The following is a 14,182-nucleotide window of genomic DNA, read 5'->3' as shown; positions in this document are numbered from 1 at the left end:
TTTTCGACGACGATGTTTTTAAACTGCGGAGTTTTTGAACCGCTTTATTTTCGACGACGATATTTTGTATCACGATGTTTTAGAACTGCGATGTTTTCTCTTTGCGATGTTTTCTCCCACGATGTTTTGTATCACGACGTTTTCGCCTTGCGTTGTTTTCTCCGCGACATTTTCATCCGCGATGTTTTCGGCTGTAACCAACAGAGGTCAGAAGAAAAATTTTCACTGTTGTAAATAGTCTCATCCCCATATTGGGTAATTATTCTAGCTTAGACCTCAGGAAAAAGAGGCTAGTTTATATCACGGCAATTAGGCCATTGATGACTTATGCGTCGCCGGCCTGGTGCACGGCTACCAAGGAGGATATAAAAAGACTTCAAATCATGCAAAACAAAGTCTTAAGGCTTATCACCCATGCTCACTTTTTTGTGAGCAATGCTACACTGCACTGTGACTTAAAACTGGACACTCTAGAAGAGCACCTGAATAAGATCAACAGGAAATTCTTCACGAAAGCTCTGAACTGTGACCATAAGAGAAATTTTGATATCTTTACCTACGAAATATTGAATGAGGACGCCAAACTGCGCCCACTTGCGGCCCACCTTATCAGGAACCCGAACTTTCCCACCTAGTGCCCACCTGTAAAAAATGTACCCAATGTGTCTATTAGCATTCTTAATTTTGTATCTTACTCATTTATTGTACTGTGTATTTCTTAAATTCACTAATTTTATTCACATTCTACACTCATTTTATGACTCCCACTTAGTCACGCCTTTACCGGGCCGGTGAGCTCTTGCGTTGCTGGTCTTCCTATTCTTTATCCGTCTTTCTCCTCCTTACTGCGGACAGTATGTGAAGATAATTCTATGTTATTGTGCCCATCCGGCATAAATTTGATTGAGCCAGATAAACTACTGATCTCAGTGGTATTCTGGCTATAAGTTATCAGTCAGTCAGTTTTATTGTTTTTACATGAAAAATAAATTTAAATTGCGCGTAATGACGCGACGGCTGATAGTTGAGTTGATAAATTGTAAATAAGACCGCAAGTGGCACTACTCTCGTATTTTCATGTCCCTGTCGTGGTTTTTAAAAGCACTCCCAACAGGCGAGTGATTGTGCATTGTGTACCCCAAGCCCGTGTTGATAGTTTACTACAGCAGTGCGCGTGGTATCATTTGTCGAGGTACTTTGAGATATTTTGTTCTTTTTATTGTATTCATAATCTACCGTTACTATGTCACTCTCGAATTCATATAAGAAGAGAAAAGTAGCTTTATAGCAGAATAATATAATATAATATAATATAATATAATAATATAGAATAGCGTGCTTTTATAGCAGAATAGAGTGAAAATTATTTATTGAATAAAATGACAACATGCAACGACATAATAGCTGTGCGAAAACACTACAATATACTTCGTCATTGACAAACTAAGCACGCAGCATGGTATTCAAAATTCGCAGCAAATGAACGATGATTAAAATTGGAATGTTTAAAATAAATGCGTCATCACAATACAATTTATTGTGAAAATAAAAAGGGTACTTTTCCGTTTTGCCGGCGCAAACGATAAAGTCGCCAATAATGGTACAACTGATGCCAAACGGAATATCTTCGCTAGTAACCTTTTACGCTTCATTTTCAAAACAAGTCGCAGCCATTTCTTATAAGATTGATTGTTTCTTTCAATACTGGCATGCAATTGCATAAAATTTTTACCTAGATAGCTAAATTTTATGCCCTAAGACCATTCGCGGTAATTAAGTTAATTAGGATGCAATCACACCCGAAGCCGAAAATATAGAAAAGGCAAAATCAAGGGTTAAATTCAACAATTCTAATGAGAATGCACTAGCGAAGTAAAGCAAGGCGGTTTTACATAATTTCTGAGTAAGCTATTCGTACGAGTTGAAATAATTCTTGCATTTAAACTTGTATTCTATATTAAGATTTAATTTGAAATTAATGTAGATAATTACTGAGAGAATTCGTTTTTTTGTAGCGTAGTTTACGCGAGATGAGATCACTTGGGGTCACGTGATAGAAACCGGCGAATCGGGATGTTGAACCATGAAAGCATAGTAAATTTTAAATTAATGTGTTTTTACAAATTTCTTGTCTTTATTTACTAGCTTTTTACAAAATTTTGAACCATATTAAAATGTTTATGCCTTCAAAATAAAAAATTCTTAGAACTAACATTTCTTAACATTTTTTATGTGCATACTCTATGCTGTCGCCATACAAAGTCTGCTTGGCGAGATTTGCGCCGGCGAAACGGAAAAGTACCATAAAAAGTCTTATGAAGCAGTTATTAAAATCAGCTTACGAATAGCTCGTATTTTATCCACGAGAGGCATTTCCCGATGGCGAATTAATTAAACCATATTTGCTTGTGCCAGCCGAATAAATGTCTTCAGAAAAAAGAGGTATGTTTCGATCTGTCAGTTTTTGCGCGAGAACAACTGTTAGAAGACTTGAGGACAGTGGGAGCCAACATCAAGTGTCAAGTAACAGACAAGGCAAAAAAATTCAAATGGTTTTCGTTGGCTATTGATGGGTCGACAGATAATTACTGATGCTGCCCAATTAGTGGCGTTTATAAGAAGGGTCAATGCTGAATTAAGTGACTGGCGAATTAGTTTCAATGAATAATCTGCGTGAAACAACTAAAGGTGAAGATATCTTCAAGGAAGTCGAGGAAACGTTAACACAGTACAATTTATAATGGAATCGGTTAAAATGTGTCAGAACTGATGGTGGCAAAAATATGTTTGGAATGGAGAAAGGATTAGTTGGACAAATTTTTAAGGCTTGTGAAGTTGCTAAAAAATGGTTAAAAACTGGTAATTCCATTGTGTTATTCACTAGCAAGTTCTTTGTGATAAACGCTTCAATCTGTCGTATTGAACCAGCTATATCAGTAGTAAATTTTATTCGCTTTCGTTACTTCACCATCGCCAGTTTCGTGAATTTTTATTAGAGATCGAAGCTGAATATCTTGACTTTCCTTATTGGTACAACTCTGCGGTGGATCAGTAATGGGAAAGTTTTGTTTGAGATTCTTCGAACTGCGGGAAGTATTATATTTTTTCCTTAGATATGAGAAAAATGTACACAAACTTCATTATCGAACTGGGAATAGCTACAGAAATTAGCATTTGCCACAGATGTCGTAGGATAGCTCAACGAATTCAGTTTAAAATTACAGAGGAAAACATTACTCGTATGTGAAGCGTATTCTATCGTAATGGCATATGGCTGAAAATTTGTGCTGTTTGAAATGCAAATAATATTAAACAAATTTGACCATTTTTCATGCTCTAAAAATTTCAAATGTTAGCGAAATCCCCATTTCCCAAAAAAATTTACACCTTCAGACTTTCAACTGAAAGCGATTAATTTGCAAAATTGATGATATGTTTAAAATAATATTAAAAAAAAAAAAAAAGGATTTAACACAATTTTATAAACATCTTTCGGAAGATAAACACTCCCAATTAAAATCAAATCATATGCACTGGGATGGATATCTGTACTGGGAATACTTTACCAAAGCGAAAAGACATTTTCGAAAATGAAGTATATAAAATCGCAATTCAAATTATTGTTAACAGATGACCATTTGCAAACAACTTTAATGGTAAGAAGTACTAATTTCTAACTCCAGTATGATGAAATATTATCTCAAAAGCAATTTACATTCTTCGCATTAGAAATTGTAATCTATTTAAAACTTTTTTTAATATGTAAATGTTAACCGTTTATTCGTTTTTTTTTTTTTTTTTAGTCCAAAGGGATTTGAATCCCGAAGGACTATTAGTTTCGTTTTGGCATTTTGCGTCGGACGGATAAATGTCGGTTCACTTTTCAAACTGTTGCCACAAAATGTTAGAGTCCTGCATTATATTTGAAGAAATTAAATAATGAAAAATCTGCATAAATGTATGTATATTTCTCGTATTGTGATAAAACAACGGTACATAGAGTCATCGAATTTTGAATAACGTAATCCTCCAACGAATATGAGCATGTGGAAGACCAAATTTAAAATTTGAAATTTGTTTTATGATCGATTTCCTATTTTTTAAAACTTTGACGAATTTTTGATTAACAAACTCAAGGATTTCAAAGCGAGCAATGGCAACGTTGTGCAGAAAAAACATTTTTATCTCCAGCGCGTGAGTCTCTGTATCGGAAATTCTAAAGATATGCTCGTTTTAAAACTATTTTGCGATATTGCTATTGCACTGGATCTTATGGTTTAAGTGCGAGGAACATGATATTTAATAAAGAAAGGTAACACACAAAATGTTGAAAAACGCCCCTTTGGACGTAATTTAAAATCTGAAACATTTCAGTTTTTTTTTTTTTTTTTTTTTTTTTTTTTGTGTGTGTGTGTAAATATTAGTAAAATGTAAATGAATATTATATCCGTAACTTATTCTCGGTGATGACGTTTCTGTTTGTAGATTGCCAAACATGAAATCCTTTGACTTCTGAAAAGTCACGTACAACGAGCGCTTGAATATCGTCAGTATTCGGATGACACCAGAAAATCTGTGAACGTGTCAAACAGTTCAAAATCTAATACGTAATATTCAAACTTACGTCAATATTAGAAATTTAAGCATTTTTGGTGAAGTATATCATATATAACAAAGCAAACAAAGCACGCGACATCGGTAGGTACGTACTGTCTTAATATTTGCATGGTTCAGTAATGCATAATATGTATTATGCTATTGTAATACGTATTGCACTTTTCATTATGCAAAGTATAAAATGTTGGCATTATCTTATGTCTTTCCAAAAAACCTTCCTCTTGAATTTATTTCAGAAAACCTTGTTTTCGCGGGAGTCTTCCTGTTTGCTAAACTGGCAATGCTTTCGTACCTTAATCACATTTATGGCAACACGAAAATCTCTTAAACTATACACGTGTACAGTAAGACTCTGCTTAACGCTGTTTCGTTTAGCGCTGTTTCGGTTTAGCGCTCTTTTATTTCAACCCGGGGATTCTCCGAAATTGTGCGCAGCGCTAGGTTTCCAAATAACATATCCGAAACAGTGTAGTTGTGTTTCTTGCTTTTTATCATTTGAAACAACATTTGTTGACATTATTGTAAGTTTGTATAATACTATAACGATTAATACAGTGACAAATATTATGATCTTTAGTTTTTATCATGGGTGATAATAAAAAACAAGAAAAGAAAGCAACCAGAAAAAGCATTTCACTGGAAACTCAAATGCAAGTGATTAGAAGATTAGATTCTGGTGAACGTCAATCTCAAATTAGCGCTGCATTGATTTTGGCAACTTACACAATAAAGACAATTCTTAAGAATAAAGAAAAAATACTGTCATCGGCAACTGCAACTACGTCAAGCTCTGCAACTAGAATTCTAGAAATAACATTATAGAGGAAATGGAAAAACGACTGTCTATATGGATTGACGACGAAATTGAAAGCAATATGCCATTAAGCCAATCTATCATAATGCCTTCTTAACAAAAAGGCAGAAAATTGGAAACCCAGAATAGACTGAATGATCTGACTGAGAATTTTATTTGTTTTTAAAAGTATATGCGTTTATATTGTTTTTATTTTTGTAAGAAATAAATGTTTGATTTTATTTTTATTAAAAAAAACATTATTAAATTTAATGCCTAACCATTTTTTATCCGTCTTCCCCTAACCCCATTATTTACATGTTCAGATAGCCTCGCTTAGCGCTGTTTCGCATTACGCTCTACTTCGATAGAACGTATCTCCCGCGTTAAGCGGGGTCTTACTGTACTTCCATTTATTCCATGTCCAAGCGAATTTCCCCCACATATCTGGTGCTGTTGAATGTTGTCTGTAAATATATTTCATTCTTCCAGACTGGTGGCCCATGACTTCATAATTGTGTTCCTTCATTCGCCTGGCCAGAAGTGGCATCACAGGATTTTGAAATAGGGCATCTCCTGAACCGCACAGTGTATTAAAACAATGCCAACGATATTTTCTTTCATTTGATCTTTTTAAATATGTCACCCAACATCTTCGAATTTCTCTAAGATTATATTAGGTGGAATGGAAAATAGAAATCATCAAATTGCGATACATTTTATAAGTGTTGCAAGAAAATGTCTTCAATGTGTTATATTTAAATAAATACTGTGGAAATGATAATTTAGAAATATTTTGCATATTATATGTGAGTTTAACGCACTTCTAAGATCTGTATTGACAGTATCGGACCACTATTTTAACTTTGTAAATAGAAGTTCTGAAATCTTCTGTTCTTGAATCTGTGGTATTATATATGTTTCGTTTATTCGTAATTATTTAGATAGGTCTTTCACTGACACCAAAAATACCCATTCCTATTCTTTACAATGAGTTCCTTTTTAAAAATGTGACTGTGAGTAATATTTAACACAATTTCATATAACTATAGCATATTCAGCTTTTGTTTTGGAAGCTGAAACTTCAAATTTGTATTGCAGATGACTGTGGGAAGACGTTGGTCTCTTTATCTTTCATTTTAACTAGTAAGTAAAAATTTTTTAATTCTTGAATTATATATACAGAATGTATTTTTAAATGATTTTAAATTACTAAAATAGTCGGTACTTTTCCGTTTTGCCGGCGCAAGCAATAAAGTCGCCAGTAATGGTACAACCGATGCTAAACGAAATATTCTCGCTAGAAACCTTAACCTTTTACTTTAACTTTTACATTTTCAAAACAAGTCGCAACCATTTCTTATCAGATTGATTGTTTCTTTCAATACTGGCATACAATTACATAGAAGTTTTACCAGATAGTTCAATTTTATGCTCTAAAGCCATTCGCGGGAGGTAATTAAGTTAATTAGGATGCGATCACACCGCTCACCCGATGGCGAAAATATAGAAAAGGCAAAGCCAAGGGTTAAATTCATCCATTTTAATGAGAATGCACTAGCGAAGTAAAGCACTGCGGTTTTAATTTCTGAGTAAGCTATTCGTACGAATTGAAATAATTCTTGCATTTAAACTTGAATTCCAAATTAAGATTTAACTTGAAATTAATGTAGGTAATTACTGAGAGAATTAGATTTCTGTAGTGTAGTTTACGTGTGAGATGAGATCACTTGGGATCACGTGATACGAATCGCCGAATCAGGATGTTGTAGGATGAAAGCATAGTAAATTCTTAAATTAATGTCTTTTTACAAATTTATTGGCTTTTTTACAAAATTTTAAACGACATTAAAATGTTTATACCTTCAAAATAAAAAAATTCTTAGAACTAACATTTATCAACACTTTTTATGTGTATACTGTGTGTTTTCGCCAATAAAGTCTACTTGGCGAAACGGAAAAGTACCAAATAGTGAATTTTTTTAGCTTTTTGAATTTATAACATATTAATATTTTAAATTAAAATAAAATAATTTCTATGTGTATTTTAAAATTAAAATAATTACATTTTCTCAGGACATCAAAAAAAATGTTATTGTGAAGGTAAACTCCTAATAAATATATATAAGCGGATTTCAATTTTTGCACATTCCATTTTGACACAATTCATTATTTCTCACATTTTTAAAAATTCAATTTTTTTAAAGACATTTGTCCCCTCCCCGATATTGCAAAACCTGCCCTCGATTCCTTATACTTACATGTTGATATAAGTGGGGCTCTATGCGAGTTAATATATGTTAATGACATGAACAATAAATGTTAATACATGTTAATGACGTATAGTTGTACAAAACTTAAAACGTAATGGCGCAAGCATTTTCTTAAGCCTTCAGAAAGTAAACATGGTAAGCTGTTAAGCTAATTACTGCGTTAATATTTATAGATTTATTCACTTTTCATTTCGTGCAGGCAGTAGTATATCATTAAGCAGTAGTATAAAGATAAAAATTCACAGGTTAAAACATTATTAATCTGTGCTCCAGAACTCTCAAAGTCCCTGCTGTATTTATACCTGGAAATGAATGGTTCAGCCTCATGCAGCCCATAGATCAGACAGTGATAGCTTCTTTGAAACAATAATATATGAGGACAATAATGAATCGGACCATCAGGGCAACTGTTAGGGAAAGCCAGTCTATATTAAGAGAATTTTTGAAGTTTATAAAATATGGAACCCAATAAATAACATTAGAGATTCTATACTGGAAAAAAAAAAAAAAAAAAAAGAGTCAACGACGAAAGGTTCCTGGAAACAATTATGAGTGAAATTCTGAAGAATTTCTTAGCCTAACGAATAAATTAAGCTTGGACGTCAACAATGAAGAATTGTCAACAATGAAGTTAATGAGTTTATTGAATCTCATTTCGGTCAAATGAATACTTAATTGAGCAACAAGAGTTAAATGAAGTACACAGTGAAAGTGAGGAAGGAGAGTTTGATGATTGGTATTCAACTAACTTGAGACGTTTATAAAGGAAACACCTAAACACGCTTCGTTAACTTAATTCCGTTTAATGATAAATAAATAATATTGATAAATAAATATTCCAGAAGCAATTTTTAATTCCCCCCCATCACTCTGCTTTCGAACATTCAGCATTTGCATACATTTTCAGGAAACAGTTATGTGGTCTAATTAAAGTCGAAGGCCCCCAGTATATCAAATGTTCACGAATCCTTTAGATTTAGGAAAAAAATCTAAGAAAATTGCAATAAAATTGAACTTGAGAATAAGTTATTATTTAATATTAGAAATTTCTTTTGTATTTCTAGCCTCCTTGGTTTTATTTCTTGTTGAAGGATATGAAATAGAAAGCTGCAATCTTATTGAATGCCCTCACAGAACAAGATCTTTCGCTTATTATGAGTCAGGAGATGGAACTTTTAGACTATGTAGGTATGGTATTTTTTATTGTGTACAACTAGCATGGTACAAGGTGGGGTAGAATTTAATATTGCGTTTTATGTTCTGAATTTCATGTTTTTATTTTAAATACATCCTAGATGGTGAACATGGGGTCACTAAAATCCCGGTGAACGGGTTGGAAACCGAGCCAGTTTGCTTTAGAAAGTCCTAAACGAAAGCATCCTTCCTCTTAGTCGGATAGTTTTCAATTGCTTTGCCATAATCAAATAAACCAACCATTTAGGAAAATGAGAACTTTGCTAAATGGTTATAATCAATTTTAATTAACTAATATTAATTTCATATCTTTCTTTAGAAATAATCGTAATGACATGTGAACTAGGCTCTTTCTAAAAGTTGGAAGGTTTACTACTGAAGTCTGCTTTTGGAAGCCAAGTAGTAGCAAAAGTGCGTGAAACAGGTTAAATTTACTCGCTTTTAAGGCAAATAAAGTCGAGGGTTATCTGCTTATGGGGTAGCGATGTCTTCGTAACGGATGTTTTTAGGAAACTTGCCTCTTATCCACACTACACACCAAGAAAACCATGAAAATCAACTTTGCAGCAAGCCCGTTCGCCACGATTCGATTCTTCCAGCTCGAACTACCAGTATTCAGCAAATTTACCGCTCCGGCCGCTGGTCGGCCTGTGCGTAAAACACCAAAACAGAATTACCAAGCACAAGAAATAGTCAAAAATAATTATTAACCAGACTAATAGTTGGAGTAACAGTAATAAACGCAAGAGCTAGCAAATCTGAAACATCTAAAAACAATCCAAGGTGTGACAAGTGTGGCTCAAGGCATTTGTCTTTTACCTGAAAATTTCCGAAAGATCGAAAGCCTACTATTTTAGATGTAAATTAAATCACCTACCAAATACAAAGTTTAAACTTTATATCCGAAATTTCTCCGACGAAAACAACTGTGATTTTACAGCGGAAAAATCTAAATTTGTGCCTACTTTAAAATACAGGAAGAAATCTCTGCTCTGTGTTAAGCCAGTATATGCACAGAGAGAAGAAAATGCTTTATTATATACTCATAAAACATCAAAGTCACTAAAATGTACAAGCTAAATATTCGTTAGATAAGCTTCTGTTTAGTTATTTCCGTAGCAAAATTACTAGAGAAAGCAAGACTTTACTAATTTTCAATTCCAGTGTACACAGCATGATGACTGTACTGTAAAGATGACCTGATCCACTCGATTATTAGAAGGAAAATCTAACAAGAACGAAACAGAGCCTGTTTTGGGAACTAATAGAATAAGCAACCGCGGCTAAGTAGATAGCACGTGAGGAGCCTAAAACAAATCGAGAATTCGAATTCTGTTGATATTTTTTGCTCCTTACACCTTCCTGCTTCAACAGTTTCGTGATTTGTTACAACTTTCGTCACTAACTACTGGGCAGCAATATTTATTTAAATGTACAAGTATAAAAAATTAAGATGTTGTCCATTTTAGCGTATGCATTTTACAGACAGACAGATAGAGGAGTACAGGGGGCACCAAAACATTGCCATGGGAAAAACTGGTATCGCCCCACTGCACTAACCATCTATGGAAGTGCACCTTGATAGGGCACGCTAACGCCATGCTCGGGCATTTGTTTACATTGCAGCATTCATAATACACAGTTATATATTAATGGTGCATAATTTGCATTGCAGACAATATTGTCTAAGATGTACTTTACACGGGAACTTTGCAGTTGGATGGATAAATACAATAATAAGTTATTTACAGATATATATACATAATTCTTTTGTGTTTCGGTTTGGAGCTTTATTGGCTGGGGGAGTGATTATAGTACGTAGTTCGTTATTTGTTTCGTTTTTTTTTTTTTTTTTTTTTTTTTTTGTTGAATGGTTCACAGTTCATAGTTCAGCATACAGTTTATGAATTCATTTCATGGTACATAGTGTTGAGTACGTAATACTGGTGTATCTGTCGCACATTGCACAGCATGAAGTAGTTCATAGTTCATAGTTTGAGTAGTATGAGAAAAGTCATGGTTGTCTCAATAAATGGGAGATATTTAAGTGTGTTTTCTAAAGGTACTCCTGTATAGTATGGGGGTGAGAGTGGATATTCTTTTTGTTGCATTTTCTGAACTTGGAGGATTTTTTTGGGGTTGTAAGCTATGGATGACACAGGTCCAGTCCTTGGTGGTGTAGGAAATCAAAAATATTTTTTTATGTTTTGGAAAACTTAACAGTGCTTAATGATGAATCTTCTAAATTCTATTCCAGTATCGGTGGGATGGCGAATGTAATGGGCTGACGTTAGCGGACACTGAAACATGTAATGTGCAGAGTGTCCTCTTATGCATCTATCCGACGTAGCCATATTACGATCATAAAAATACTTGGGGAAGGGACCATGACCCGAGATGTACTCGGTGAAGAAGTAGGTAGATTTTGTGGTATTTTCATCAGCCTTGGGTAGCAGTTCGAATGTACGTCGTCCTTGTGGTTCTTGTTCCCATTGACGTTGCCACTTTTCATTCGCCATTTGTTTTTAGTTTGTACTTTAGTGCTGATTTTAGTGTTGATTTAGGCCATGGGATATTAAGTTGAGATCCTGTTTGTTCTAGAGCTGCCTGTTTTGCTAGAAAATCGGCCCTTTCATTGCCTTCACAGGTGTTGTGTCCTCTGGTACATGACAGGACAAATTTTTTATTACTTGTGCTTATGATGTCTTGAATTTGCCGGGCTATTGGAGAATTTCTGTGCTGTTGTTTGATGGCACCGATTGTCGGTGATTACGTGGATAGTATCTGTTTTTAAGTAAACTAAGTAGCATAATACTGTTTAGTATGACTATGAGCTCTGCTTGATGTACGCTGTTTTGCGGCCGAAGGTTAGGTTAGGTTATTTAATTACGGCAAAGCCTCGAGGGCTATCTGCCTAAGAGGAGGGATGCCTTCGTGGAGGACTTTCTAAGGGAAACTGGCTCGTATACACGTTACACATGAGGAAAACCACGAAACCACTCATGCAGCCAGCCCGTTCGCGGGATGCGGCCGAAGGTAACCTTGCCATTCGGAGTGGAGGCCTGTTTTTGTTTTTATGGTGACACCACATCCTACCTTATTTCGCCATCCGTGTATGCAATATAATCAGTTGATGGAGGTGGCTTGTCGAAGTTGCAATGGAGATTGTGAAGACCTAGAGCGGGATGTCTGTTATATTTCGGTGAAATGAAGCAGCTCTTGCCAAGGAGGCTGCCCAAAATGAAGAAAAGGAGCAGATTCAGGTGCCCCTGCCCCGGTCATGCCTAAAGAGGCAAATAGAGGAGACCGCCATTGGAAACTGGCAGAATGAATGGGACCAAATCCCGCAAGGCCGCAGAGCATATGAGTTTCTGCCCAAGGTAGAGGTGGACCGGCTCATCTCAACGCCCTACCTCACGCGATATATAACAGGCCACGGCCCCTTTCCGACGTACTTTGCAGAAAGGGGTCTAGCAACAACTAATATGTATGTTTGTGACAACTTGGGCTCACCAGACCATTATGTCACGGAGTGCCCCTTAACAGCAGAATGGCACATCAAATTCCCAACCACCAATGTTCTGCCTTTCAAACGCCTTCTCGTAAAACATCGAGGCACGCGGCAAAAGCTTAAAAGCATAATGGACAAGCTAGAAAAAATGGGCATAGACCTCTGCAGGCCGGAATAGGGCACATGCAATGAACATAATTGGCATAACGATTCTCAAAGCTTACTAAAGTAGCTAGGACAGCAATGGTATGTGTATCCGTAGTATAGAAATGTATAGTTATCCACGAGCCGACGTGTCATTAAAGGCTATTAGCACAGTAATGGACAGTGCACATATAATACTGTAGATGTAACGTGGCATGTATTGAGCACACATCTGTTAAGCGTCTTACAATTGTGAAGTCTCTAGATGGTTGCAGGGCCAGGGTAATACCTGAGTAGTCATAGAAAGCCGTCCGGGTGCCCTGTCCTGCTGTCACCTGTTATATTTCGGTGGCTTTTCTTCATAGTCTTGAAGATTAAAAATTATGCTGTTGTACGTGGAAGTTTTCTTAAGTTGTAGGATCATTGTGGGACAGTGCGTCGATTTATGTTTGATTTGGTAGGTGGGGTCGCCCCGGCTGTTGTTTGCAGTGCGTTGGTGGAGGTTGTTGAGAATGATCGGGTAATATTGATTAAGAAAGGTCTTTGAATTGAGTTAAGATTCTGAATTTTTTTCGCTGTCGGGGAAAAAGGCCCAGATAGCAGCTTCGTAGATGATTATTTTATTAACTACACTCTTTAATAGAATTTTCATAATGCGATGGTTAAGGCCACAGGAATATCCTTTCATCGCCTTAATGTTCTTGCGATTTTGTTCTTTTCCTGGAGATGCGGTATCCAATTAAATTTCTGGTCTATGGTGAGTCCTAAGTACTTAATGGTATTCACACATTTTATTTTAATGTTTCAAATTCGCAGCGTGTGGTTCCTGGTTACTGTTTGTCCAGGCTTGTGTATTATAAGTGCGTGCGATTTTATGTGTGATATTTGGAGTTTTATTCTATGACAAAGGTTGTTCAACATATTAAGGGTGGTGTTGCAGTTTTCCTCTAGTTGTCTTCGTGTAGATCCTTGGATTGTAAAGGCTACAATCCGTGTGTAATTTGGCCACTGATGATAAAGGTGATGTTCTAGATTTTCGCGCTCATAGACGACCCTTGGGAACATCCTCTAGTTTGTGTTCTGGCGATTGTGGTATTGTCGAGATTACAACGCTTTTGTTCTTAAAATAGTCTATAATCATAAGGTATAGGTTTCTTGGGCACCGCATCTGCTTGAGTGTCTGCTTTACAGCTGGTCACCGGAGAGAGTCGAATGCGTTTTGCAGGTCAAGACATAGAAGAGCCGAATGCATTTGATTGCTTTTGTTTGCTTGTATTTTGAATATTGCTATATCTATTGCGTGAGTGGTTGAGCTTTTGGGTTTAAATCCATACTGGTTGGTACTTTTCTATTGTCTTTATATATATTTTATTGTATTGACCAAACATCGTTCAAGAAGCTTTCCCATGGCAGCATTAGGCTGTATCTCAGAGGGGTCCGTATGAAGAACCATAGGCATTACTTAACGAACCGAACACAATGCTTATAGCGATATTGCCGGCCGTACTGACTTCCAGTGTGCATAGGGGCGAGGGCAGCATGACGCCCGCCGAAACTTGTGCCCGCCACTGTTCGATCACAATAAAAATGCTTTAGTTTCCAATAAAGTTCTATGTGAAAGTTTTCTCATTTTTAATGAAGTAGAAATGG

At 35.7% G+C, this 14,182-nt stretch overlaps 1 protein-coding gene across 2 annotated transcripts in view; it reads left to right on the top strand.

The window, feature by feature from the left end:
- The window catches only part of LOC118184877 (uncharacterized), a 75,895-nt gene that overhangs the window by 22,624 nt on the left and 39,089 nt on the right, over positions 1–14,182 (top strand). For both annotated transcript variants that reach the window (XM_035354604.2, XM_085824254.1), the window contains exons 2-3: positions 6,512–6,556; positions 8,748–8,871. In XM_035354604.2, the coding sequence (XP_035210495.1) occupies positions 6,512–6,556; positions 8,748–8,871 (169 nt within the window). The remainder of the gene's footprint in view (positions 1–6,511; positions 6,557–8,747; positions 8,872–14,182) is intronic.

Source organism: Stegodyphus dumicola, chromosome 9 (genome assembly GCF_044657685.1).
Source record: "Stegodyphus dumicola isolate Sdum_Otavi_A_Nest chromosome 9, ASM4465768v1".
NCBI classification, from domain to species: Eukaryota; Metazoa; Arthropoda; class Arachnida; order Araneae; family Eresidae; genus Stegodyphus; species Stegodyphus dumicola.
The sequence above is the reverse complement of the archived record's forward strand: the minus strand, read 5'-3'. Positions and strand labels throughout refer to the sequence as shown.